At 37.6% G+C, this 26,593-nt stretch overlaps 1 protein-coding gene across 1 annotated transcript in view; it reads right to left on the reverse strand.

The window, feature by feature from the left end:
• DSCAM (DS cell adhesion molecule) overlaps nucleotides 1–26,593 on the reverse strand; it is a 355,545-nt gene that overhangs the window by 82,600 nt on the left and 246,352 nt on the right. The window contains exons 16-21 of the mRNA XM_088144695.1: nucleotides 21,404–21,571; nucleotides 11,525–11,595; nucleotides 8,636–8,876; nucleotides 6,310–6,456; nucleotides 4,564–4,719; nucleotides 466–599 (exon numbers count right to left, since the gene is read on the reverse strand). Of these exons, the coding sequence (XP_088000821.1) occupies nucleotides 466–599; nucleotides 4,564–4,719; nucleotides 6,310–6,456; nucleotides 8,636–8,876; nucleotides 11,525–11,595; nucleotides 21,404–21,571 (917 nt within the window). The remainder of the gene's footprint in view (nucleotides 1–465; nucleotides 600–4,563; nucleotides 4,720–6,309; nucleotides 6,457–8,635; nucleotides 8,877–11,524; nucleotides 11,596–21,403; nucleotides 21,572–26,593) is intronic.

Below are 26,593 nucleotides of genomic sequence, written 5' to 3' on the forward strand. Positions count from 1 at the left end.
TTCAACTCAGACATAAGCTCCACATAGTTCAGCAGAGTTTGATTCCAGGACATAGTTTCAGGATTAGAGCCGTAAAGTGAGTGCCCTCCTGAACTGTTTAGCATTCTGTCTTCAACAGCGGCAAGTGGATTTCATAGAAAAGCCAGGCAGAAACAGTCATCTTCTGTTACTGTCTGGTATCTGGTTTAGGACACAATGTTAAAACCATCTATTGCTCTTTGGCTATTGGCAATTTACCACGCAAACCTATAGAAAGAGTTCTGCACGCATCTACTCAGAAGTAAGCTCTAATGAGCTAAATGGGGGCTGACTCCAAGGTAACGCATATAGGATCCAGCTTCAAATTTAGCAGCTTTTTGATGGGTTACAATGTCCCACCTGCTACCCCCAAACCCAAATGAACTCTAAATAATCAATGGAATACAAATCAGTAGTTTTGGTCATGTGACCTAATGGTTAACTTACTGTGGGATATGGATGAGAGCAGAATACAGTATATTTTCGGATGACACCATTTAACTTTATGGGAGGCAGCCAAGATACAAACACAGTAGAAGCTGATGCTGCAGCTGCTTTAACTCCAGCAGGAGGACCTGGAACTATAAGAACAACATATGTGGCTGTTGAAGTAGGAGAAATAATTCAATGTATATTGATGTGCAGTGTGGCAAATCTAATATGACAAGCACGGCTATCTCAATCATACAAACATCTCAAGACAAATTCTTGCGACAACCAATAAACCAGTGTGAAATTTTTGAGCCGCCTTCCTTAAATATCCTGCAATATCACAGCCAATGTTGGGGTGCACTTCTTTGATCAACCAGTGGGACCAATTTGGAGATAGTAAAGCATCTTTGGTATGGAAGAGACCAAATAAAAATACATATTTATTTGGTTTATTTATTAATCAAATTTATATCTTCCCTTCCATTCAGGAGACTCCAAGCAATATATGTAGTGCTTCCTCCTCCTATGTTTCTTCATCACAAGAACAAGCCTGTGAGGTAAGTTGGACTGAGAGAGATGGACTAGCCCAAAGTCACTTCAGGGAGATGGGGCACTTTGCATTCACAAAACAAAGCACCTCTGTGGGGTGACTGACTGGGATCCATCCAGGCCTAAAGTGCAGAACCTCCCCTCCTCCCCAGCTGTCATTCACTTCTAGCCTATCCTGGACAGGAATACAGGTCAGAAGCTGCTTCGGTATCTGTGATGATTTCTAAGCCTCTGTACAAAAGTGCCAGCGCAAGGTTAGGCTTTAAATTGTTCTTTTGTAAACTTCAGCAGTATGCTGAATGCTTCTCCAGCTTAGATATCTCTTATTGCCTAGAAGGAAATGGAAATTATTTTTGAATGATTTTCTTAATTTCCAGAACAGTGGCATTAATTTTAGGAAATGATCAAAGAGTCCTGAAATAATGTAAGGTTTGCCTCTTGAATCTTAAAGTGGTGTTGCTAGTGATCAAAATACTTTCAACAGGAAAAAATTGAGAGAAACCTGCACTATTTGAGAGAGTCTTTTACACAGGATGCATAAAGCGGTTGGGATTGTTCAAAAATGTTTCTACCATAACTGGAGAATCCCTCTGTTCTTTAGTGGTTTATGAAACCATGTTTCTTCTTTCTTGGAGAGAAAGAGGGTTGGACATGTGACTGGAATGCCATTAACTCTTTAGCACCTCATGGCTTACTGACCACAAGAGGCAGAAGGCTGTAGATAGATATTTAACTCTGTGTCCTCTCTTTGTATATCACTTTGTCTGCTCTCTGTCTATGAGATGGTTAATCTCAAGGTCACTTCCTCCTGCCTTTGTTCCAGGCACACATGCAGGGAGCTCTTATTCTCCAACTCACCTCCTGATGAGTGTAGTTAGCTAGCTGCTAGGCTTGCCTGTCACTATCACCTATCTCCTTAAATAAATCTCCTTTCTCTTGCAAACCTGCTTCACTCCTACTTGCTTAGGTTAGATTCTGGCTCTCAGGAATGCTCCTATACATGTACAAAGGCTTTTCCCCCAACAGAATGAGGAAGCAGTACCACTCCATAAGCCAACTACACAAGGCACCTTCGCTCCCAAAATTGCCTCCTAGACATTATTTGGTACATGTATAACATACCCTTTAATGCAGAAACATTCTCAAAAGCAACTTACAGAAATCACATTAAACAAAAATATAAAACCAGACTGAAAAATGAACACAACAGTGAAAACAGGCACATCTTTGCCTGGCACCAGAAATATACAGTATCTATCCACAGCTCATAAGTCTTTATCAGGAAAAGATCCCTTATAAATTGTGCAATCAAAGCAGCACTTTTCTCAGTGCCACTTTTCTCAACTGCAAGGAAGCTATGGATCATGGGAGTGTCCAAGCAATGGCCTTGGATTCATGAAAAACACTTTCATTTGCTTGAGCCACAGCACCAGATTTGTATGGGTTGTTCCCAATTGCTACAGCATTTCATATTACATTCTGTTCTGGAGGACTCCCCAATCCTCAGAGATAGCTTTTTAGACAGTGACGTAGGAGACTGAAACAAAGGGGAGAAACTTAATAACAGTTGGGCGCCCTGACCTACACATGTAGAAGCATATTCCACCAAGAAGGGAAAGCTAACATTAGAAATGAAGTCTCCAGGTCCCACCCAGAGCACATTAAGCATTTTTAAATATGGTTGGACATGGAAGGGGAGCCACTGCAGTACATATGTACGAATTTATCAAATAATGCACACATTGTCAAATCTCAGTGAAGAATTAAGTAGCTACATTTTGCTCTGAACTCTCTCTCTCTCTGACACACAAACGCACACACACACAGAGAAACCTTTTTTCAGGAAAGCTGACTCAAGTTAGGGAAGCAAGTCAGGAAATGTCATATTGTTAAATTGCAGGATGCAGAAAATAAGTTAGAAGCAGAATATAATTGTCCTTTCTCTTAAGACAACCTGGAGTCTAGGAGTTAATATTTAGATGAACTGCTAAAAATCAGGTAGAAGGAGAGGGGAAGGAATGGAAGGAAAGAACTAGAAGTGCGAGGAGGCAAAGTGAGTATGGCCAAAAAGGTATAAAACCCAGAATCCAGGTAAGGTATGGCAGGCAAAGAACTATACTTCTAATCCGCGTAGGATAGCATCCATTGTTTCCTACACTGAGAACAGCTCTACCCATTGATTCTCATTGTGCCTAAGTAGCTTGGTGAAGTCAGAAGAGCTTTTACTACCTACCGGTATTTTTAGTGGGGCTCAAGACTGAAATACATGTGGGTAATATACTGAGATAAGAGTGGGTAATATGCTGTGACAAAGCAGCTGAAGTACTGTTACACACACACACACAAATAAAATGTTGAACCAAGTTTCATCAAATAGGAAGAAAAAAGATTCAATTAGTTCAAACTAGTACCATTTTCTAGACCATACTAATTTTGCAGCAGCCATGGATCTAGTTCAACGGGTCTGTCTATTAAGGGACACAGATTCATTGTTTTAATTAAGGTTTTACAATGTATTATTTCTAATGAATGCAATAATTCAGCTCCCATGCCGTCACATACAACAGCCTGTGAAAATGCAATTTAAGCCTCGAGGATGGAGAGAAAATGACTGTGTTTAAATTTTAATGATCAGTGAAATAAATCCTTAGACGGAAAAATAATTCTATAAATAACTCCATAAATAAATAACTCTATTTATAGTTTAGAAGGAACCCAAGCAAATGGAATAAAATGAATATATAAAAAAAGAACATAATTTTTGCTACAATATTCACAATATTGTAAACGGAAACAATATTTTTCCCTGATGACTTCAGTGAAGAAAGAGCAAACATGCAAATCTTAAAAAGAATCTTTTTATTGTTATCACAGTCAGAACTTAATTTTATATAAACAGAGCCATAGTTAACTTATGATTTCTAAAAGACAATACTGAGAATGATAAGAAACACAAACACGTACTGGTACTCTTCCTTATCTCCTGGATTTGTATTCATTGTATGAATACCAGAATATATATTTCTTTTTACCATTTTATAAGGAAAAGATTCTACTGTGCCCAAAACACAGAAACTCCAGAAGCAATGCCCATGGAAAGTTATACTGTACTTCATTCAAAGCACATCTAAGTTCAAGTTCAGAAACATCACAGGAAGAATTATATCCAAACCGTCATAACAAATTAGCCCCTAAGATTCAGATAGAAACTGCTATAAACAAAGGTCACTAATTAGTAGTTTATAATGAGTTAGGGGCATTTCACTCTCTATTTTTATGACAACATCCATCATCCTGGAGAATTGGTCAATGGGGAGAAGTGATGACAAACTCTGATAGGCTGCTCTAAGGAGGCAATCTTACCCCCACCTAAAGGTATACTTCACAAGAGACCAAGTTCCCATAGAAAAATATCTAAGTCAAAATGATTACCTTTAGTCAGAGCCTTCATTTTTGTATAGTATTTCACTGAAGGTGCATTTACAGAAAAAAGTGACAACCTGGGCAAAATCTAATAACAGTGTTCCATTTCAACATTCCTATTAGGAATATTTTGGGTCTTACCATCCTCCTTTGTGCGTGTGAAAATCTGCTCGCTCCTGACCCCATCTCCAGCTCGCGTGAATGCCAACACCTGGATGCTATAGTTGGTGTACTTTTCCAAACCATCAAGCTCTAATGATGGCTGTACAGTGGTGACATTTTTAATTTCTCCCAGCTCTATAGAACAGAGAATTAATTTGAGTTAGTGACAGTAGGATTCTTCTCCCAATAAGCGGTAGTTATATTGCTATGAGAACAGGCAAGTAAAACTTGTAACCAGCACAGGGACAAAGTTATTATGCTTATTAAATGAACATATTAAATTCCCATGCTGTGCATTTAATCAAGCATTTGCAATTGTCTTGTAGATAAAAATAAACATGTCAAAGATTTGAAGCTCCTGATGTGCCATTTTTCGCCCACTGTTTATTGTTTAAAATATACTATTAAGACATTGGGATTAGAAAATGATTGGAACCCACATTTTAATTTATTAATTTTAGTTCTTAATTTCTGAAAAGAAGCTAAATAATCGAAATATGTAGTGTGCCATTAGAAAAATGGTTATGAACATCCTTTTTGTTGCAAGACAAAGTATGTGAAGGGGTGGGCTGGAAGTACAATATCAGACCGGCTGTTCATCCAGAGCCCTATCAGCTCCTGCTGCCTGGGCAACGGCAGGGATGGCTAGTGCTTCAGATTGATGTAACAGAGAAGATGGATCTTGGTTTCTTTTGTGGGAAACTGAAAGCTTTGGATCCAGTGAATCCTTTCATCTTGCCCTGTTTCAGTGGCAGGAACAGCTTCAACTTACCTTTTTTATATATACTAAGGTAAATAACTTGATTAGCTAACCAAGAATAATGGTGCACAGGCAGTAGTCTTCCCAGATAAAACTGGGATTGCCAACCTGGACAGTCGTCCCTGCAGAGGTTCTTTTTAACAGCAGGGGGACCTTCTCTATCTTCCTCTAGCTCTTGCCTGCTAGTTTGATTTGAAAATTAGGGTTGCTTCTTCACAATTTATTTATAGTATATCTTATATAAGTTCAATAGGAATTCAGTCCCTGTGAGGTCAATATGGTGAACAAAATGAGCATTGCAGCCTAACTCACACATTCCATTTCCAATAAGTATCAAAAGATGACACTATGAGCAACTACCTAAAGAGGATTCTTGTTACTCTTGATCACTAGCAACTTCTTCAACGATTTATTAGATGCTCCTATGGTTGGGTTGCATTACAAAATATCAGAGATGCTTCTAGTATTCTACTGATTTGAATTTCCTCCCAAATTTCAGAATGTTCAGGTTCTTGCTTATGAAATGGAACTATATATTAAGAATTCTTAACTATTCTGTTCCCTGTTTCTAAATTATTAATTCCTATGTACATAGGCACATTTTAAGATCCTGCAAAAATGCAATATTGATATTATTGTATGTATAGCTAAATAGCTACCTTAAGATTTTTAACAATGGCATTTTGCCAATTCGTAGAAGTACATGCCTGCAATAGTAAAATGCCACACAAAAATATCTTAATACAATTACATAATATATAGCATACATTTGTTTGGGAGAGAGAGCACACATTCATAGTGGCAACTGAATAATACAGTACATGAAATCATTTTCAGTTCCTAAAAGATTAAATGATTTGTAGAAACGAAGGACAGGCTGATTCTGCAGTAGAAATGGGAAGAACTCTTTCATCCTGGAAAGTATTATTAATAAAATTCTAATCTTGAGGGGTAAAACTACTTACCTCCATCCAAAAGATTAGCCCAGTATATAACCCTAAATCCCTGTAGAATTCCATTGAGGGCATCTTTGGCGAGTGTAGACCAGGTGATAGAGATGGTTTCTGGTGATGTAGCAATGGCTTGGACATTCTCCGGAGGGGAACTAGGAACTGAAATTTGACAGTAATAGGTTTGGACTATGAATGCTATAAAAATAGTATGTACAAATTATCTTTGACATTTCTTCAATAAGCCTTTTAGGACAGAGTGATAAGATTATTTTTAGAATACTCATGTAACACAGTGTAGACAAGCTGGAAATGGTGCACTCTGTAATTCTTGTTGCCCTAAATGACATGGATTAGAAGGGCGGGATATAAATTTGTATACAAAAATAAAATAATATACTAGAGAAAGAAGCGAATCCAGTTATGCTCCCTATAAGATATGTTCAGAAGTGTAACTCAAACTTTAGATGACCTCCTAAGATGCTCTTTTGTTATCCACATTTTTTTCTTTTTCTATATACAGAGTGGATAATTTTGGAAGCCCAGCTTTCTAAACTGGAGTTCTTAATATTTCAAGGATATTTCAATGGTTACTTTACAAATTGATCAAGACATAGAAAATATCACCAATATATTAACTATTAATAGGAACTAAGCTTTTAATTTTCTATAACAACAATCAAAAAGAGCTCAGAGCTATCAAAACAATGCCTGTAGCCAAAGGCACAGGGCCTCCATCACTAAAGGCTGAGAATAAGATTCATGAGAAGCTGGTCTTTTCTTCTCTTTCTTCAGAGTCAGCAGTAGGGAATCCCTACTATATATGTAAGTAATCTCTCAGCTGGAACAATGCCAACACCTGTAAATCTTTGCAACCTAAAATAATCTCTTTCTACAAGATGCTGAGCTTCAAACAGTAGCAATAAGACAGACTGCCAAGAATCTCTCTCAACCGTATTAGAGCGACTTGAAAACACAAAGAGCACAGTATTAGGTAAGGCTCTTTAAAGATACTTAAATAAGCACTCAAATACAAACACTTTTTGTTATTTAATTCATATACGTAAGAATTTCATCTCATATGATATTTCTTGGTAATTATTTTAAGAGTGTTCTAACCACATAAAAATTTGAGAATCTCCCCCACAAGAAAGTCCTAATAATAGGACATTATTTTCCATACTTTTCTTTGTTGATGGAATATAGCCACAAGAGGGCTCTCTTCTGCCGCTCTGGACAACTTGATCTCAATAAACTCAAAACACATATGCATATGTGTCTTTTCCAAACAGTGCCCTTCAGATGAGTTCATCTTGTATAATTCTCAGCCAGCTTGGAGCAAGCTGAGGTATAATGTACTTTTGTCTTTCTTAAGAAATGTCAGTTCTTATTAAAAGCTAGTGCACATTTTCTTGCTATGCCTTGTACCTCAACAAGGCAAGATGCTGGAAATACATACATTATCCCCCTCCTTCACAAACACTAGATTCTAGCAGGTGGAGGAAATATGAGTAGATTCTCCCCTCAGCTCTTTGCGCTCACACTTTTTTTTTTTTAAATAGATCTATGTCCTGATCCCTTTATTTATCCTATGTACAAAGGTAGGATGGGAGCTAGAGACATGCAAGCAGAGTATTTTTTTTTTTTTCCTATGGCCAAATTACACTTGAAGCTGAGGAAATCTAACTCAGGAACATGGCAAGACACGATAGATTAACCATTGTTCCTCCATGTCCTCTTTTACAGTCTGATTTGGGAGCCCATGAATGAGAACACTATGTAACCTACAAAACTCTTGAGCTGACACAAAGCATTTCAGATTTGTGCAAAAACTAGTCATTTGTTTACTGATTTTAGCTTGATGGACATCTTGTAAAACTCAGAAAATTCCCAAGATTCTTTATACAGTAGTAGCAGGTTGTTGAGTACACTCAGATTCCTTCTATTTCCAACATGGAAAAGAGCAAAGGAAAAAAAAAACACTGTTCCAAATTCAGAAATCCAAGCAGTACAGCATAATTAGGACCACAACATTTGTTACTGCATTCAGTAAAAATATATCATCAAAAATTATACTGTTTCCTCAGATATATTCACAAGCAGTTTATCCCTAGGGAGCAATTTGGGAAGAGATAGAAATAGTACCCCAAAAGTGGTGGATAGAGATCTAGCTGTACCCAAAATAATTTTATTAACAGTTTTTTCCCCAATAGCTAATGCCAGATTATACAACATACACTGACACTTAAATGCAAATCTATTTTCTAAAAATATAAAATAATGGATCAACTCCATGCATCCTCAATGTGATAAAAATGATGTTTTTAAGTTTAGTACCCACCATCCTCAAGAGTAGTGGTGATAATTTCTTGAGAAGATGGTCCTATTCCAGCTCGATTACATGCTTGCACAACCATGCCATATTGTGTGAATTTTTTAAGATTATCTAAGGTGTAAATTTCACTGTCTCCAGTAGTATCAATACTGATGATGTTGAACTGGAAATTGCCTCCTGCGCTGTATTCCCGGTAGCCAATCTGATAACCGCGAATAATTCCATTTTGCAAATGCTTCTTTGGAGCCTAAAGAAATCAGATGTTGTTTACGATTCCAACATAATAAAACATGACCATAATAACTTAAATGCTAAGAAAAATTTCGTCTCCCAAAGTTCATACTACTAATGCAAGTATTGGGTTGAACTCTAAGTTTATGATAATAATTAAATATAACTTGAATTAAAAATGTAACAGCAGCATTTCTGAAGACAAATTAGAAGTAGGAATCTCTTTTTCCCTCCTTATAATGGAAGCAATCATTGCAGTGAAACTCTCTAAAACCATAATAATTAACAGTGATTGCAATAATCTGTCCCTGAGCCCCAGACTGTAAACGTCCAAATGTAGGTTTTATTGTAAACTGTCTGTTGTAGATAGAAATCATTCTGTCACTGAATGGTCACTCAGCTCCCTGATGGTAACCGTAGAAGGCAGTTTCCCCCTGACCTGGAAGTATTAGATACTATCAGCCATTTCCCTCTTATCTGTGAAAATATTAATTCTATTTTCCTAGTTCAGATTCTAATTTCAGGGAAATTTTGTGATGGTGATGATGATAAAAATAATAAACTCATTTTTCCATGAATCAAGTGCAGTTTTTCACTGAAAAGAAATTGAGAGCAGAGCTACAATTTTTAATCTCAAAATAATTACTATGAAAGCTATAAAAGATTTTACATTCCTTTCAAACATTTTTCAATATATTCACAAACATTTATAAAATTAGCTGAGATACTTACATGACATTTTAATTTAAATTCCTTTGAGTCAAGCTTGACACATGTGGACTGTTTGGATACATTCATGTTGTTTTCTTGGCAACAATTTGGAAATGGCTGCCATTACTTTCTTCCAGGATGTTTTTCAATTTCCCGGAGTAGCATATAGTTCTAGGATATCATTGTAATATCCATTCCACGTACTAACCAAGTTTGACATTACTTAGCCATAGTAGAAGTCACAGGTGTTTAGCTATGTCAGCTGTTACTGTGAACAATTTGACTTGGAACAGTAATGGTTGCATAAGGCTTTGCTAGTAGTTACAGAATTTTAGTTATTCATAAATTCAACAGCATGTCTTAAAATTTAGCGGATAGCAAAGTGGAAGCTAAATATTATGAAAGCCTACTACCTATTTTCTATAAATTGCCAATAATTATAAGTGAGCCTTTTCCCCCTGAAAATGATGACAGAAATCTGAGATTTTGGACAAACACAATAACTCTGCTTTCCTCATACCGTTTTTTGTCTTAGATACAGAGGCAATTCCTTTCAGATAACCTCAGAAGGTCTCTATCCTTATTTTTCAGAGGCACAAGAAATATTATAACAGCATATTTGGCTTTTTATAATGGCACTGGATAATTATTTAGTTACTACAACACTGAAGTTTACTTATGGATGTAATAACCTGAACAGATCCTACCAGGACAACAGCAGGATGACCCTAGTACATTTATCAGTGGGTACTTTATTAATTCGGGATAATATGTTTTAAAAATCAAAATCATTGTGATCATATTACTTTTCCCATTTTTATTGGCGTATCATGGCAGGGGGGACATTGAATATCAAATATATTAATTAAATATTTAAGAGTCTTAAGTAACTCCCTGGTACTCCAACAAATAACAAATACTGGCAGGAGAATGTTTTAAAATATGTTTTTACATGTGGCTTTTAATTTAATCTAATATCCTTTTTGTAGAAAACAAGCTTGGTTAAAGACTACACTACAGGTTATGGCACTCTTCAATCCAGCATATTTGAGTAGGTAGTCAGATTTTATTATTTAAGTAGGACAGTCCATGCTTCAAATATTGCGCTTAGTATATTCCTGTCTATTGATCTACTCATATCTACCCATATACACAGATGCAAGAGAAGTCTTGGGTTCTTATTTGGGTTCATTCCCCCATGACCATCTTTTCTATGGGCTAAACATACCAGGTTCCTCTTTTTCTTCAGAGGTTTCTGTTTTCTGTCCTCTGATTATCTTTACTGCCTGGCATTGTTCCAGTTTGTCCAAGAATGAGGTATAATGTACACTCAAAGGTTTTTTTCTAGATTAGATGATAGCACCTAGCTGACAATGGCTGATTTTAAAAAGCTAAGCAGGATTAGATCTGGTTAGCATTTGGATGTGAGAGGAAAGCCCAGGGTTGTTGCTAAACTGGAAAAAAAAAAATCCCAGAAGGTGGTAATGGTAACCCTTTCAATATTATTGCATGGTTCATGGGTATTGGCATTATAATGCAAAAGTTGCAGTAACATTTCTCTAAAAATGCTATCATATTATGGAACAAATTGAGAATTAAGCTAAACTTCCATTTCTTTTAATATACTGCTGTGCATTTAAAATACAACTGTTGTGCATGTTGTATTTCTGATAAGATATTCAAAATGGCACAAGCAAAGACACATATAATTACATGTAAATTTAATTTAGCATGCAGTTACATTCAGTTACATGTTAATTTTTGAAAATTTAGCCATAAACATTGTGTGCATAAATTCATCAAACTATGATTTTTTAAAACTTTGAGCCTTGTAGGCCCTCAATAAAGCTTGAGGATATAATCTTTTAATGAAGGAAGGAAGGAAGGAAGGAAGGAAGGAAGGAAGGAAGGAAGGAAGGAAGGAAGGAAGGAAGGAAGATGACAGATATTTACCTTCCAGGTTACCCTGATGCTTTGTGAAGATATGGGCTCAAGCTGAACATCCTGAGGTGGTCCATCAGGAGCTAGTAAAAAAACAAATAAATGAATTAAAATGCTTAGTCTTTCTCTTGTGCTCCATAAAACAACATATCACAAAACATTCCCAATTTCTAGAATGCTGGTATACAGCAAAGGGCAGTTGCAAAGCTGTTGTTATGCAAAACAGCAAAATGGTAACCAAGCACATGAATCAAATAGCTCCATCTTCATCCAAACATCCATGTTGCCATTTCTGCAGCCTCCTCCTGGCTGAGATGCTGAAAATGTCTGATATTGGAGGTTTTCCATTTAAAGATGTTCTCAGTGTACTATATTACCCTTATCTCCTATAGTTTTAAAATGCATGGAACTATATTTAATAGAACATGCTTTCTGCTGTATAAATCCAACACTCAACATGTGTAAGGCTTTGGGAAGGCAACAGAAATGCATGAAGGATGCACGGGCCCATACGTGCACTCAAGATTTGTACAACGATAATTTCATGGAGTGGGGCAAATGCCCTAACAGTTTTGTAATGCAGACATCCAAATCCTGGCTTTGCTGGCAAACTTGATTGTGTGGTTAAAACTAGATGAGAGGCCACTGTATCTATAGGCATAAAAACAGAAGTATGTACCCAGTGGAATGTAAGAAAGAGATATTTAGACTGATGAATATAAGAACTGAAATGAAATTAGTTAGGAAGTTATTAGCATTTAAGATTAAATGATTTAGTACCAGAACAAACAAACATACATACAGTATATGTATATATAGTTTTATTTGTTCTGGTACAAGGTCATTTAATCTTAAATATCATAAAGATCATTAAAGCTCATCTGTGAAAAGTTCAGAGTTAATAATATATCTAGTAATGGGATCTTGAATATAGCAAAGTTACACCCCTAGTACAAGAGAATGATTGACTGGATTCTGATAAAAATGGAACCATAAAAGTTTATATGCATGAACCTGTGATGGCACGGAAAGGCTATTTCACTAAATTCCAATTGTTCTGGCTATACCAGAGTTATTATCATTCTGTAGCCATGCAGAATCTAAGGGAGGTGAGACTTAGTAATACCACACTTAACTGTGAAACATTATCATTTGCCTATCCAGTTACAGGTAGCATGCAGTTCTCCTGTTTCACTGTGTAAGAATGGTACCACAGTATCTAACCATCAGCGTAGGACTACATAGAAAGACAATCTTCTGCCCTCAGTACCTATGGACCTAACATACAATATTTGAAAAATATTATTATATTTCATTTCTTCATAATGTTTAGAAGTCCCATATGGATATCTTTCCAGGAGATTCAATCATGATTCAAAGAAAACTGGTCATATAGCCCAAATTGGTACACATTTACCTGAAAATTATGCCCCCTGGTTACAGTGTAGCTAATTCCAAACTAGTGGTTATAGGATTGTAGTCTTAATTTAAAAGAAACTAGCTAAGAAATGATAACAATACACAGAACAGGAAAATCAATCTGACACCCTCCAGATGTCTGGACCAATTCCCTGGTCATCAGGCTCATTGCTGAAAAATCTGGGAATTGAAATCCATGCTTCTGGCATTCCTGGTGGGAGGAGGCTGACCTTGAAATACAAAGGCTTAGATTCCAAGATAACTTACAGAAGTACATGGAAGGAATTTATTAAGCTTCTGTTGACCAGCTAAGCAAGAAACTGGTACAAACAGACTTCTAAGGACACAAGCTATGTTAAGGAGATAGCCTGTGTCCTTAGATAGATATTACAGAAAAGCTATGAAGTCATTATGAAACTATTCCAATGACTGCTATATATTTATGGTGAAATCAAAGTTCAAACATTTGTGTCTCTTTTTCTTGCTGACATATGGCAAGAAAAGCCACTTTTGGGGGGGGGGGCAGTGAGGGAGCGGCAGGCGAGTTCCTATTTGTTGTTCCAGTAACAAACCAGTCTAGTTTCAGGCTATATGCTTGTGACTTTCCAAGAACAGGCTCTCACAGAAAGTTTCTTATGTTCTTCTCCCAAAAAACCTTCACACAGAGTATAACCAGTCTGGAAAATAATGGACTCTTGCAAATTATGTGCAGGAGAATTGTTCAGAGTAGAAAATCACTCACGTTTAGTTAATATAAAGATGCACATGAAGGGATTTTTCTGACTGCTCAGGAATCTTCCCCCAACCCTTTGCAGAGGCTTTTTAGGCCTTTTTGATGATAGGGAGACCAAAGGATAAGAATATTTCTTTTCTCAAATTTCCTTAAACATACATCTCTTAAAACTCAATCCAGAATTTCTACTTCTATTTTTAAGAATCATCATACAGTAATGGAAAATAGAAAGAATAAAATTTCTTACACACAAACAGCATTCCAGGCGTGAAAATAAGAACATTCCGTGCCAATAAAATAAAAAAACTCTACGCATATCCATTTATGCAGCATGTACTTCTACCGCAAGGTTAAAACAAAACTTTTGCTTTACTCGGTTAGATGCCAAAGCTTTCCAGAGTTGCGGATGTTGGAATTTATTAGAAAGGTGTACAGAAATCAGTACAAGTTTGGCTAAAAATTAATGAAAGGACACTGTGGATTCAATAATTCTCGTTTTGCTGCAAGAATTCCTTTTATGTGCTTTCTTTGAATAAAATATGTCAGTAGCCTGAAGTCACAATGGTATATGATATGGAATGTGCATCTCTGCCAGCAGTGTCCCTTCGCCGCCCTCCCCTTTTTATTTTTTGTTTAATATTTCACAATGTTGCTTTTGTAAAGTCTTAATTATGTTCTGTGCCTCAGGCTTCTCTCAGATGTTTGAGAATCTATACTCATTTAACATGCTTGCAGTAAATGTGGCAAACTAAAACAAACAAGGATAAATGGCGATGCTTCCATGTGCTTTGCATATATTCCCAGCTGATACCAAGGCAACAAACATTGTGACTCAGCTGAAAGCTTGGATTTCCCCCATCCCTGGCTTTACTCTGAATAAATCGGCACTGTTTGATTATGATTCTATATAATTGACCTTTCATTCAGCATGGAAAGCTTCAAGTTCAGGTTGTACATTATTAGTGGGGAAGTTAATCTCTAAATTAAGATCATTTGATTCTTCTGGAACATTAATTTTCAGTTAAATGAAAAACAGGAAATATGACTACTTAATTAAGCAAAAAAAAAAGTATTCAAAATGTTCTGTAAGCATATGCATATTAAAGAGAGACAAGCAGGAACTTTCCATAAGGGGAAACATCTATTTCCCACACTCAGGTTATCATCCACAAATACAATTGGTATGCTCTGGGTGCTCACATGACAGGATGGCAGAAGATGTTTACCTCTCCATTCTGTCACACTGCCTTCTGATATTTTAAATCCTTTGTTCTGTCTCCCAGTCTTCTTCAATGGGTTGACTCCATGAAATGGATTACTACTTTCTCCATTACAAATCATTGGTACAACATAATTGATTCCTTTCTTTACATATCACAGCATCACAATCATTTAAAAGCTGGGGTAATTTTTGTATTACTAAGTGATGCCAAAAGTAAGAATATATATTCAATTCTGTATTACAAAAAAGATATACCTTCCTTGAAAGATGTTTTGCATCAGAATATATACAAGGAGTGCCCCAGTGGGCTAGCAGGAGACTAAAGCAATAGAAGCATGTTTTTGTCCACTTTTCATTCATTATTTCTCACATACCTTTCTGTTTCAACAGAAGTCTTTATGACTCCTGGCATATTTCTTTCTGGAGAGATAGCTGTGATTGTCTTCTGCAGCACATTCTGCTTCCGCTACAATCACTGACTTGTTCTAGGTGATCTCAATTCTCCCACATGTAAGTGGTCATGGGTAAGATCGAGTCTTCCCCTTGGAGCAGTTTGTTAAGTGATTTGGATACGGAGGATATTACCATTCTTCCGTTGCCATGGTCAGATCACTTCTGGTCTGGTTGTGATTGATAGCCATGCTTTGCCTCAGTAGGGCCAGACACTTTCAGATGCTCTGGCCCAAGTGCCTTATGGACCTAGCTGATTTCTGGCAGACATGTGGGGATTTCACTGACAATTTGTTGGGTGAATGTGGTGAGGGTCTGATTGGCCACTAGTATGGTTCATCACCTAGAGTCCCATTGTTTGAGTTGGTGATATAAATGTTCAAAATAAATAATAAATAAATAAATGAGGCAGTGGCCAGGTTCTTGGTGAAATCAGCCCTGAGCAGCCTCTTTCTCTCTTGGTGGATATCCAGGTGACCAGGTGGTTTTGGGAGGATGTCCAAAAATCAAGAGACAGAATTGATGTCTAGAGTACAGGTAAAGAACAACTAAGAGTGAATCTCACTGAGTACTGTAATGTGCCCATCTTTGGGCCAACTCCATGACAATCAGTGAGGTGAAGCACTCTTAGTTCTCCTCCTCTATTACATTGGCAGATTGCTGTCCAGCAGCCTTGTTTCAGGTGGCCAATTCCCTCTTGGGTACAAGCCAGCCCCTCAAGTTTTCATCTGGCTGCTGTGACGAATTAGCACAAAATGTTGCTGCTAAAAATACATCTCAAAATAGCCCAGCTGATAAATCACAGACTACAGAGTATGGGGATGTGATGAAAGAGGACGATAATGAGTGAGATCTGTCCTAAATTAGTGTTGCAAGGAAATGACAGTGTGTGGCCATGGCTGGCAGCACACAGCAGTAGCCTTTGGAGGAGAGGAAATGGCATAGGAGTGGGTATAATGGTGCCAGACCCCAAATAACAGAATCAATAAAAAGTATGGACATGCAAACCCCCCATGTCAGCTTAACTGGAAAACCTATAATGCCTTAATTGATGACAGATCCAAGAACACAAACCTGAAATATCCCAGCTCACTTTCCCAATTTATATTATCCTTCTGAAGAGAGAGCTAGTTCTGTTTTGAAAACATAGGTCTAATGCTTTTTCAAAAGAGTGCTAAATATGTTTAGATAAGGATCCTAAGCAATCTCTAACTGGTGCTTTCCAAAGTGCCAATCAGCATTGTGTAGGCAGCTGCCTCTGCAAAAGCCAGATGCATGGGCTCTCCTGCAGCTCAGGTTAAGACGGCGATGGACAGCAGAGCCCAGCCATTAAAGGACATGCCACAGCAGCCTAAAGTACCCAGGAGGAACTGGGCAAAGCCAAACCTCTGACTATGTTATCAACCACATCACTGATAAAGCATGTTAGATTGCATCCACAGCAAAAGTTATGGAGAAGGGGAAGAGGAAAAACATTAGTTTGAAACAGCAAAAAGCATCTTTAAGCTGCTGTGAGACTAGACTGAAGATGCTAGAACTAAAGATGAAGCAGGAACATAAGCAGAGAAGACAAAAAGCCAGGAATCTTATCTAAAGATCCCTTTGGGGAAGTAGATAAGAAGGAAATAAGTCATTAAGGAAAGAAAGGAAAAATGTCACCTGAACCAGACAAAGAAAGTTGGGCCTGAGCATATGGAAAGACCTCAATCCCAGCTAATCAACAAAGCAAGAACTTTTGGGGATAAAAAGGGGTCCTGAAGCCCACCCACTTCTTGAGTCGTCTTTGGATCCAGACTTGGTAGCTTCTGTCTTTCTAGCTAGTGCCTGGCAGCCTAGTTGAGAAGGACATGGGAAAAGTGTGGATGAATGTGTATGTGCAAGTGAGAAAGAGCAAATGTACCCCCAAATTGTAACCAGTAAAGTTTTGCTGTTACTTTAAATTCACTGGGTCTCCGTGTATTCCAAAGAACCTGTGGTACCTCAGTGTTTGGTGTAAAGTGATTTGTGTGTGTCCCTAATTATTTCCTGGCTATTGACCAGGGCTGTGTGTCTTGCCTGCTCTAGCCACACCTATTTGGAAAACGCAGGTAGAAAGGATGGGGGGGGGGTCTTACAAAATCCGCATGCCTCAAGAGGCTGTGAGCGTGTGAGTAAGTGACCATAAGCTGAACCTGGGAGCACATGTAACACATGTACATGTAACATGCCTCCATGGTAGGTTGGGGATGACGTGAAGGTAACATCAGGACATGGCATAAAAATATGGGGCATGTCTGTGCCACAGTTAGGGGGAATATGAGCCCTTAGAAACTAGAGAAGTGTTGAATGAAACAGAGTAAGCTGGAATTAAGGCACAGTCAGAGGCTACAGAGAGACAAACTAATACAAAATGGCTGAAGTCCATTTCCAGGTCCAATTCAAATTGCTGGTATTAATCTTGATAGCAACACTAAAGAAATCAATGATCTGGCTTGGTCTAAGGCAGTTTGCTATGTTATGAAACAAAATTCCATTGCCCATTAGCTGACTTTTTTACATGCAATAGGGGTTGGCTTGACTCTTATCCTATCCAAATATAACAATAGTTCTTCATAATCCCCTTTCATAGTAAGCAGATCACTGTTTCCTTAAAACAATGGGAAATGACATACATTTTAAAAAGAAGCATTAATACTGAAACTTACAGCTGAGCACACACTTTAAAAAAAATGCAACATCTGCTCGGGCCATGGGAAAGTTCAAAGGGATGATGCAATTTGAAACAGAGCCTACAAAGTTATCTCTTAGAATCAAATTTCCAAATTGGATAGTTCCAAGACATCAAAGGAAATGAAGTATTTCATTTGATTCAGAGAGATTTGAAGGTGATTTGGAGATGCGAAGGACTTTTCCAAGTCTCCAACATTTGGTTAGTTTTTCTTCAGTCATAGACCAAACTGAGGTTGGTAGGATGGGGGAAGCTTGGAGTGCTACGATAGACTTTCTGATATTGACATGAATACCCAGCCCCTAAGTTCTGTCTCCTCTCTCCTCTCCAAATCCTCCTGTCAGAGGGCTTGAGGGAGCATCGCAGCATTGCTCTGTTGCTTCTGTGAATTTGTTTAGGCAGGTTCATTCGGAAAAAGAGAGAAAAGAGAAATTCAAAGTCTTTCTGCTGCTTTTTAAAATCTTGTTTGCTCTTTTTTATACCTCTTGCTTTTCCCCCTATCTATCCCCTTTTATCCATATTCTTCCCTAAATCTCAACCTGTTTGCCTGACCTGTAATTATTATCTCTGTTAATTGCTATGTCCTGCCTGTGTAGCATTCTTCAACTCTTTCAGCCTCTCCTATTTTCCCTTTCCCCAATACCACCAATAATTCCTATTTTCTTATCTGTTTTTGGTTTTTTTTTGGACTAAGTAATCAGTCTTCACTGTGTAAGTTTATCTGAGAGAGTATGTTTGCTGTTAGACTACCGTAATCCAAACCATTTCTTTAAATTGTTGTTGTGTATTATATTGAGAATAGTGATGATACAGAGTTCTCAGACTTCTTCAAAATGGTGCTCAAGCAGCATGTAATGTGACATTCCCAAAAAAGGATCACTCAGAATGAGTGATGTCAACAAACCTACATTCTAGTAAATCAAGCAGTCAGATGGTGGTGGCCTCTGCAATCTTAAGTTTATTTTTAAACAGCTTGTTAATGTTTTATTTTTAAATTGGAATAGCATTTTCTCCATTGCTTTAATGGAACTTCTCTACCAACTCTCTTTTAGACAATTTGGAAGCTGCTGTGCTAACCTTTCCTTATTCCTGCCATGCTTGCCTTTAAATGAGGTGGAAGGAAATATTTAAAAACATCTTTGAAGACTGAACCCTTTGAAGAAATCCAGGTGAAACTTTGCAGGGCTAATCTCCATTAAAGGATCTACCCCTCAGCTATTCTTATTCCATTCTGCCAAAAACTGAAGCAGTACAAGCATTTTGATCCTCCCTTAGCCTACATTAAATCTTTTATTAATTTAAATTTTGAATTAGTACACATGAAGTTACCTTCAAATCTTGAATCACTAATGTGAATCAAATCTTGTCAGCTTTGAGCCTCAAATTCTAATCAAAATTTGGCTGACTCACCCACCCAAAATCCCCCATTCACTTTTTCACTTAGAGTCAAGAGTTGAAAGAACTCAAAAAATAATTTCAGATTTAATTCTGCCATTTACTTCTATCTGAAAGGTGCTGTCACTGCTTTAATTATATGATAATTAAAGTCACCTTCTCAGTCAAATCATTAAAACATAATACAATGAAGCCTTGATTTAATGGAACCTCCATTTAAAGCAGATATTCTATGCAATGTTCTAAACTTCCAAACAGATCTACAGGTAGTCCTCGACTTACGACCATTCATTCAGCAATCATTCAAAGTTACTGGTGCTGAATGAAGGGACTTATGACCGGTCCCCAAAGTTATGGCCATTGTAGCACCCCCTCAGTCACATGATCAAAATTTGGGCACTTGGCAGCCTGCCTGGACATACAACCACAAAGGTGCTTCAACTCCCCCCATCCGCCTATCTCCCCCACATCTATATCCTTTTCACCCCCTGCTGCCCTGTGCTCCACTGCCCCAGCTCACCTTCATTGTCTTCTTGCTCCTGCTGTTGGGCTGAGCTGGGACTGAACTTCATGCTTTGGGGGGGGGGGAGCACAAAGCAGCCCCAGAAACACAGCATGTGAAAAAGCCCCTTTGCGCTGCCCTCCTAGGCTGGGCTGGGCTGGAGCCAGCTTTGTGCTATGGAAAAAGCAGCCCCTGAGCTGCAGCGCTGCTTTTTACTTTTCTTTTGGGGAGGGCTGCTTTATGCTTTTCTTTTTTTTCACAGCACAAAGGCAGCCCAGCCCAGGAGGGCGGTGCAAAGGGGCTTTTTGGCATGCTGTGGCTCTAGGACTGCTTTTTACTTTTTTTTTTTTTTTTTGGCAGCGCAAAGCCACCCCAGCCCTGCCCTGCAGCCAGGCCAGGCATGCCTCATCAGCAGTGGAAGCAAGAAGATGGTGAAGGTCAGCTGGAGTGGGGGAGCACAGGGCGGCAGGGGCCTTGGAGTGCAGAGTGGTAAGGTCGACGGCGCCTGGGATTGGGCTGGGGTGGCTGCAGCTTCCTGCAGCATGGCAAGCAGCCCCAAACACAGTTCTGGGGCTGCTTGCTGCCCCACAAGGCCGGGTGCAGGGTGGCCGAAAGGGCAGAGATGGGGCGGGAGATAGGTGGGTGAGGGGAGTTGGAGGCAGTCCCTTACCTTACTGAGGCTCGGGGCTGGGAGGGACCAAGCCTGGAACAGCTTGGATTGGGGTGGGTACTCACTTAACAACCCATGATTCTTGGTTAATGATGGCAACTGGGACTGCCAGGATTGTCATCACTAAGCAACGCAGTCATACGATGTCTCACTTTACGACCACATTGCTTAGTAACAGAAATTCTGGTCTGAGTTGTAGTCAAAAGGTGAGGACTACCTGTATCCCCTTGAAATAGCAGATATATTGATTGCTTCCAAAATAGTCCAGCTGAGAGAGTTAAATTTACATTAATTTCATCTTACTTTTACAATATCTGTGGTGATTTATGTTATTTATATAATGACAGCATTATCCAAATGACATCATTTTCATAATGACATTAGGATACAAGCAACACAATATAATTTCCTTATTGTGTTATGATACCATTATGCAGAGGACATAAATGTCCACAACTATATACTTAGATAATTAACAGACAAATTTTCCTCACCAATGGTGTGTTGAAATGTGGTTTCACAGTACGGAGAAAAAACATTACAAAATGGCTTAAATCCAAACCAGTATTAAATATGAACTCATATTTCCACCTTGGTTTAAGTACCTAATGGTAAAGTCCTAAGTTTAAAAGTATCAATATCAGGCTACTGAGAAATTTTCTGTTTAACTGATATCATAATGCATCATAAATATACAACTCCTTGCCATACGTGGCATGATAAAGTGCCCCAATTGTGCACATCCAGTAATAAATTTAGCATTAAATTGAATTAATGCCTATGTAGAAAGTACCTGCTTCATCAGTGGTGATGGTAAGCTCATTGCTGGCTTCACTTTTGCCAATCCGATTTTTTGCATACATGCGGATGTTGTAGGTGGAAGAAGCATGTAGGTCAATGATTGTGGCTTGATTCAGCTGTGGGGAAACATCTTTGGTTCTTTGGACAGAATCCCAGGAGTCTATTTAAAGAAATTGTGAGAAATATAGTAAATGTTCTTCCATTCATGCCTTCATTTGTTTAAAATATTGAACTAAATAACAAGCAGCCATTTCAAGGACAGATAATACTGGTAAGACGTCCCTACTGTATATTTACTCTTAGTTAAACAAGGCTTTGACTAGGGAATACTAGGTCTGTATTTACGCACATATGCTCTTTAACATACATATTCCCTCAAATGAACACTAGGAGGAAAATAAGCAGGAAAGGTACCAAGGGACATTTACTGGGGACCCTGTTGCTATGCACTACAGAGCTGCTTTTAATAAGATGGGTGGTGACAAATTTGATATATAAATAAAATATAAATGAATAAGCAGTTCTCTTTGGTATAAATTATTTTGAACAAATAGACAAGTTCATGCAGTACAGCAGACGTTCCCAACTTGATGACTTCCACATTTCTAGCTGGTTGAATATGGATTGTGACAGTTATCCCTAATAACTGGGAGGGATGGGTTAGTGAAAGTGCAGGTGTCTACTAATGGCCAACAGTTATCTTGTCAGCCAGAACGGATTGGAGTCTCAACTACTCCTCTATCTAGGAAGCACTGAGGATTAACGGTAACCAAAACCTAAAGAAGTGGGAAACCTCTTTTCTATCTGTTTGAATACAGAGTTACACGATACTTTATTGTTTGATTAGAAGTACACATGAAATCTGGGAAATTGGATGTCTGTGGCAACAAACTCTTGTGCTGAGTCTAATTGAGCAGGGAAGGAAACAAAGTGCCTGAGAAGAGAGGGTGATGGATCAACTTCATAGCAGCACTAGAATGAAACCCCAAGATTATATCATTCATATTTTCTCCATTTTGTACAAATCTCCTTCTCTGCCTCAGTGTAAGCATGAAATGAACAGCAGGCCACGACTGGTGGTTAGGAGATCACACACACTGTGTTAAAAACCATCACGCTTGATAAGGTATTTCAGTAGCTACAATCATTACATTAAAAGCTATGTTAGGTTTGTTCTCAGTGAAACATAAAAATTCCTATAAAAATTTGCCCTCCATGTTTTATCTGAGTAAATAAAAACCCTTTGATAGCATTACTTTGCACACTTGAACTGACCCAAAATACCCAATGAAACACTTGCAGCACTCTGATACAATGTAACCAACCTAATGGAACAGATAAAAATAAAAATATCAACACATATAAAACTCAAAGACCTATGCCTCACCATATACTTTTAGTTTGGCAGGCAAAACTATGTTCAGCTCAAAGGGAACTTGATGGGATCCCCAATCTCAGACTCATGGTAGAAGCAGTATGTCATCACAAGAAACTATAGTCCTCCAGCTAATTCAGTGCAACATGTGGATCCATTATGTAGACAACACCTTTGTAATAGCAGTAGTAATAATAATAATGATAATAATAATATTAGAAAACACATATAATTTAAGCAATCATATGGTAAACAGAATCAAATTCACAAAAATAAAAGAACAACAAATTATCCATTCTAGACTTCCTCATTAGTCGAAAATGCAATGGCACACTTCAGACCCAAGTCCACCATAAAGTAATCCACACAAACCAAATCCTCAATGACAACAGTGAAACCCAACAGCAAACAAAAGGAGCTGCATAAAGACTCTTTTCAGGCAAATCATAAAACTTTGCAGGATATCAGACCAGACTGAAAAATGCAAGGGAATTCTTAGAAGTATGACACTTTGACTAAGCAGCAAATCAACAGAAAATAGATTTAATTTTCCTATGGACTTATAAAAAATACAGTTAAGGACCTGACAGAAGCACATCAGCTCAACAGACAACATCACACAGCAATCAGGAACCTGCAGATAAACTACAGCCATTTCCTTATCAACCTCTTAACCAAAACCCAACCAGTTCGGCAGTCACAGCAAAGGACAGTGCCCTCCCAACAGGCCTTCCCCTCACACAGCTATCAGCGCCACCAATCACACAGGAACAATCGCTGCACAGATTAGAACTGCTTAACAACTAAATAAATAATTTACCACCGACAAGGCATTGATCACTTGCAAAACAACATTCACCCGCAGAACCATCCCACTGAAGCCCACGCAAAGCAGGCAAAACAGAAGGATCTATTACTCCAGCCAACCCAGCTCGTGCACTGATTGTGTTACCTAGTAAAACAGTGAAACGCCTGCAGCCCAAGACCAAGTTCAGAGAACTCCAACAATGTATCATCACTAAAAATAGCTGAGAAAATATGAAACAAAAGAAATGCCACTTTTCTAAAAGAAGAGCAGCATCAAGCTTCAGGTCACCAACTGATGACGCTCAAAAGAAGCTGGAAAGAACTGAAAGGAGAAAAGAGTTATACTTGCACTTGGTTCTGAGGATTTCTTTTTCTATAGTAGAGCTGCGTCATACATTATGGCATGAGGGCTCTGACAAGCCGAGAAAAAATGAATCCCAATGCTCTGAGCGTGAACTGTTTTACGGTTACCCACACTTATAATGATAAATAGACATTATACTACTATATTTTAAACAGTGTTCTATCTCTCAGGGTGTTCTTATGCTAAAAGCATATTCTTCGCTGATTCGTTGTTTTAACTGTAGGAAACTAATCTATTTCTCAGATCGTTTCCTTAGTTCTCTTTCTTCAAAATATATTGGGCAGCCTTCTCTTCTATACCCTTGGTTAAATTAATATATGCTAGATGTACATCATATCCGCCTGAGATAGCTAGGGGTCTCCATGTATAGAGGTGAGTGAATGAATTCATGCCTGGTGAATCTAGCTGGACATTTCAAAGGACACATGTTCAGAGCCAGGTACCTACAACTTCACAAATATTCTAATCAGAGATTAGACCAACGTATGGATATCATTTGGGGTGGGGGAAGTAAGCATAAGTTTGGTGTAGTGGCTAAGGTGTTGGCCTAGAAACCAGGAGACTGTGAGTTCTAGGCCTCCCTTAGGCATGAAAGCCGGCTGGGTGACTTTGGACCAGTCACTCTCTCTTAGACCAACCCACCTCACAGAGTTGTTGTGGAGAAAATAGGAGGCAGGAGTATTAGGTATGTTTGCCTCTCTGAATTGACCAAAATATGTTAAAAAAAAAAAAAAGGCAGGAGAAAAAAACTAATAATAATATTTTTTTTTCAGTCTTGTAGTGGTATATCATTATGAACAGCGGTACAGATATATCTCTGAAATTGCAAATGATAACAGTATAGGACATTGTATTTGAAAATAAATCTAAGATTTGGATCACTATGGAAATCTCCACACAATCTCTTGAAAACATCTGAGTGAGTTTGTACCAGAAATAAGGAATATGATGGGGTTACATGGTTTTATTCTGTAATTTTGTCTATTTTTGGTTATTAATTAATTAAACTATATTTGTAGCCTGCCCCAATCCAAATAGACTCTGAGCTGGGAATGACAAGGTTGAAAACAAAAGCACATTAAAACCAGATACAAATAATAAAAATATTCATAAACAAGTCACACTGTGAGACACAAAAAGGAAAACAGTTCATTTCAATTTTTTCTTGAGGATCTGTTAGCCTTTTTCTGACATTTTTGTCAGAATGAATTTTTGTACAATTCTTGTGACAGCACACAGAATAAATCCCAGAACTTTCTACATAATCTTAGAATATTATAACCCAAATGCTTAAAAGGAGGCCTTTGAAAGAATGGAAAGAAAAGCATGAATATGTATTGTTTTTAATTGTTTTTATTGTTTTAGAATTTTTCACCACCCAGAGTCACTTGGTTGAGATGGGAGGCTATAGAAATTAAATAAATAAATAAGTTCCACAGTTTATCATAAGAGTATATGGGATTTACCTGTATTTCATAAATGAAAACAAACTTAACTTTATCTGCAAGAACTGTTCTATAACAGAAGAAAGGCTTAAAGAAAATATGCAAGCCACAACCATGAACTTTTCATGGACTATGAGACAATATAATAATATTTGGCATTATGTTATTGTTGTAAAATACCTTGAGGGCTTACATAAGCAGAAAGATAGGCTAGCAATTTAAAATAAAAAGTGAATAAATAAAAATCTTTCTACAAAACTAACTACACTGACCTTCCAATATCAATACTGCAGGTGTTGTCAATAGATTTATAGTTGTAATGTTTTTTATAAAGCAAGTGCGAATATGCCTGAGAATACAGAACTCACATCCTTAATCATAATTCCAGATTTAGAAGCTAGTATGGACATTTCTACACTTAGTATTAATTAGCTAAAACAAATCAGGATGAAATATATTAGAAAACAAGCCCAGTTACTTTCCCTGAGGAGGTAGAATAGAACTAGCTAAATTGTACATTCATATAAAAAAATTGAAGAACAACAAAATTCTGAAAGATAAAGATTATAAAGCAATTCATTTGGTATTAGTTCTGAATGAAATTCATAAACACTTAAATATATGCTGTCGAAAGTTCACTCAGATTAGGCAAAAGTAAGAAAATCTTGTGGTACTGCAATATGGCATAACTATTTGCCAATCTTATCGTTCTTTGAATTTATTTATTATTTAAGATTGTGTTTATGTTGTATTTTAACTGATTTTATCTCTGTAAACCGCCCAGAGTTGTTTTTTAATGAGATGGACGGTGACAAATTTGAAAAATAAATAAACAAACAAACAAACAAATAAATAAATAAAGTATGGCAGTACTTGTGGTACTGCCATATGGCATAAATTTTCAATGATGGAATATACACTGTAATACATTGATTAATACTGAGGTGTATTTTCTCTGCAACAGATTAACATGAAACCCCATTAGAAATTTTTTAAGATAGACCAGTTGTGGGCCACACTGCCTGTGAGTGACAAGTCTACACAAATGAGCAAAAACAAAACAAAAACTAAAATTGACCAAATTTCCCGAGAAAACCAAATTGTGAAATTTCTGTGATTTTACACAAGATCAAGTAAGATTTTTGTATTCTCACCTGGTATTTCATGAGATTTGAAGCTGAAGTTGTTGAA

This window comes from Python bivittatus, unplaced genomic scaffold, assembly GCF_059951505.1.
Source record: "Python bivittatus isolate LINGU-HERP-01145 unplaced genomic scaffold, Pbiv_v1 ctg000350_np1212, whole genome shotgun sequence".
NCBI lineage: Eukaryota > Metazoa > Chordata > Lepidosauria > Squamata > Pythonidae > Python > Python bivittatus.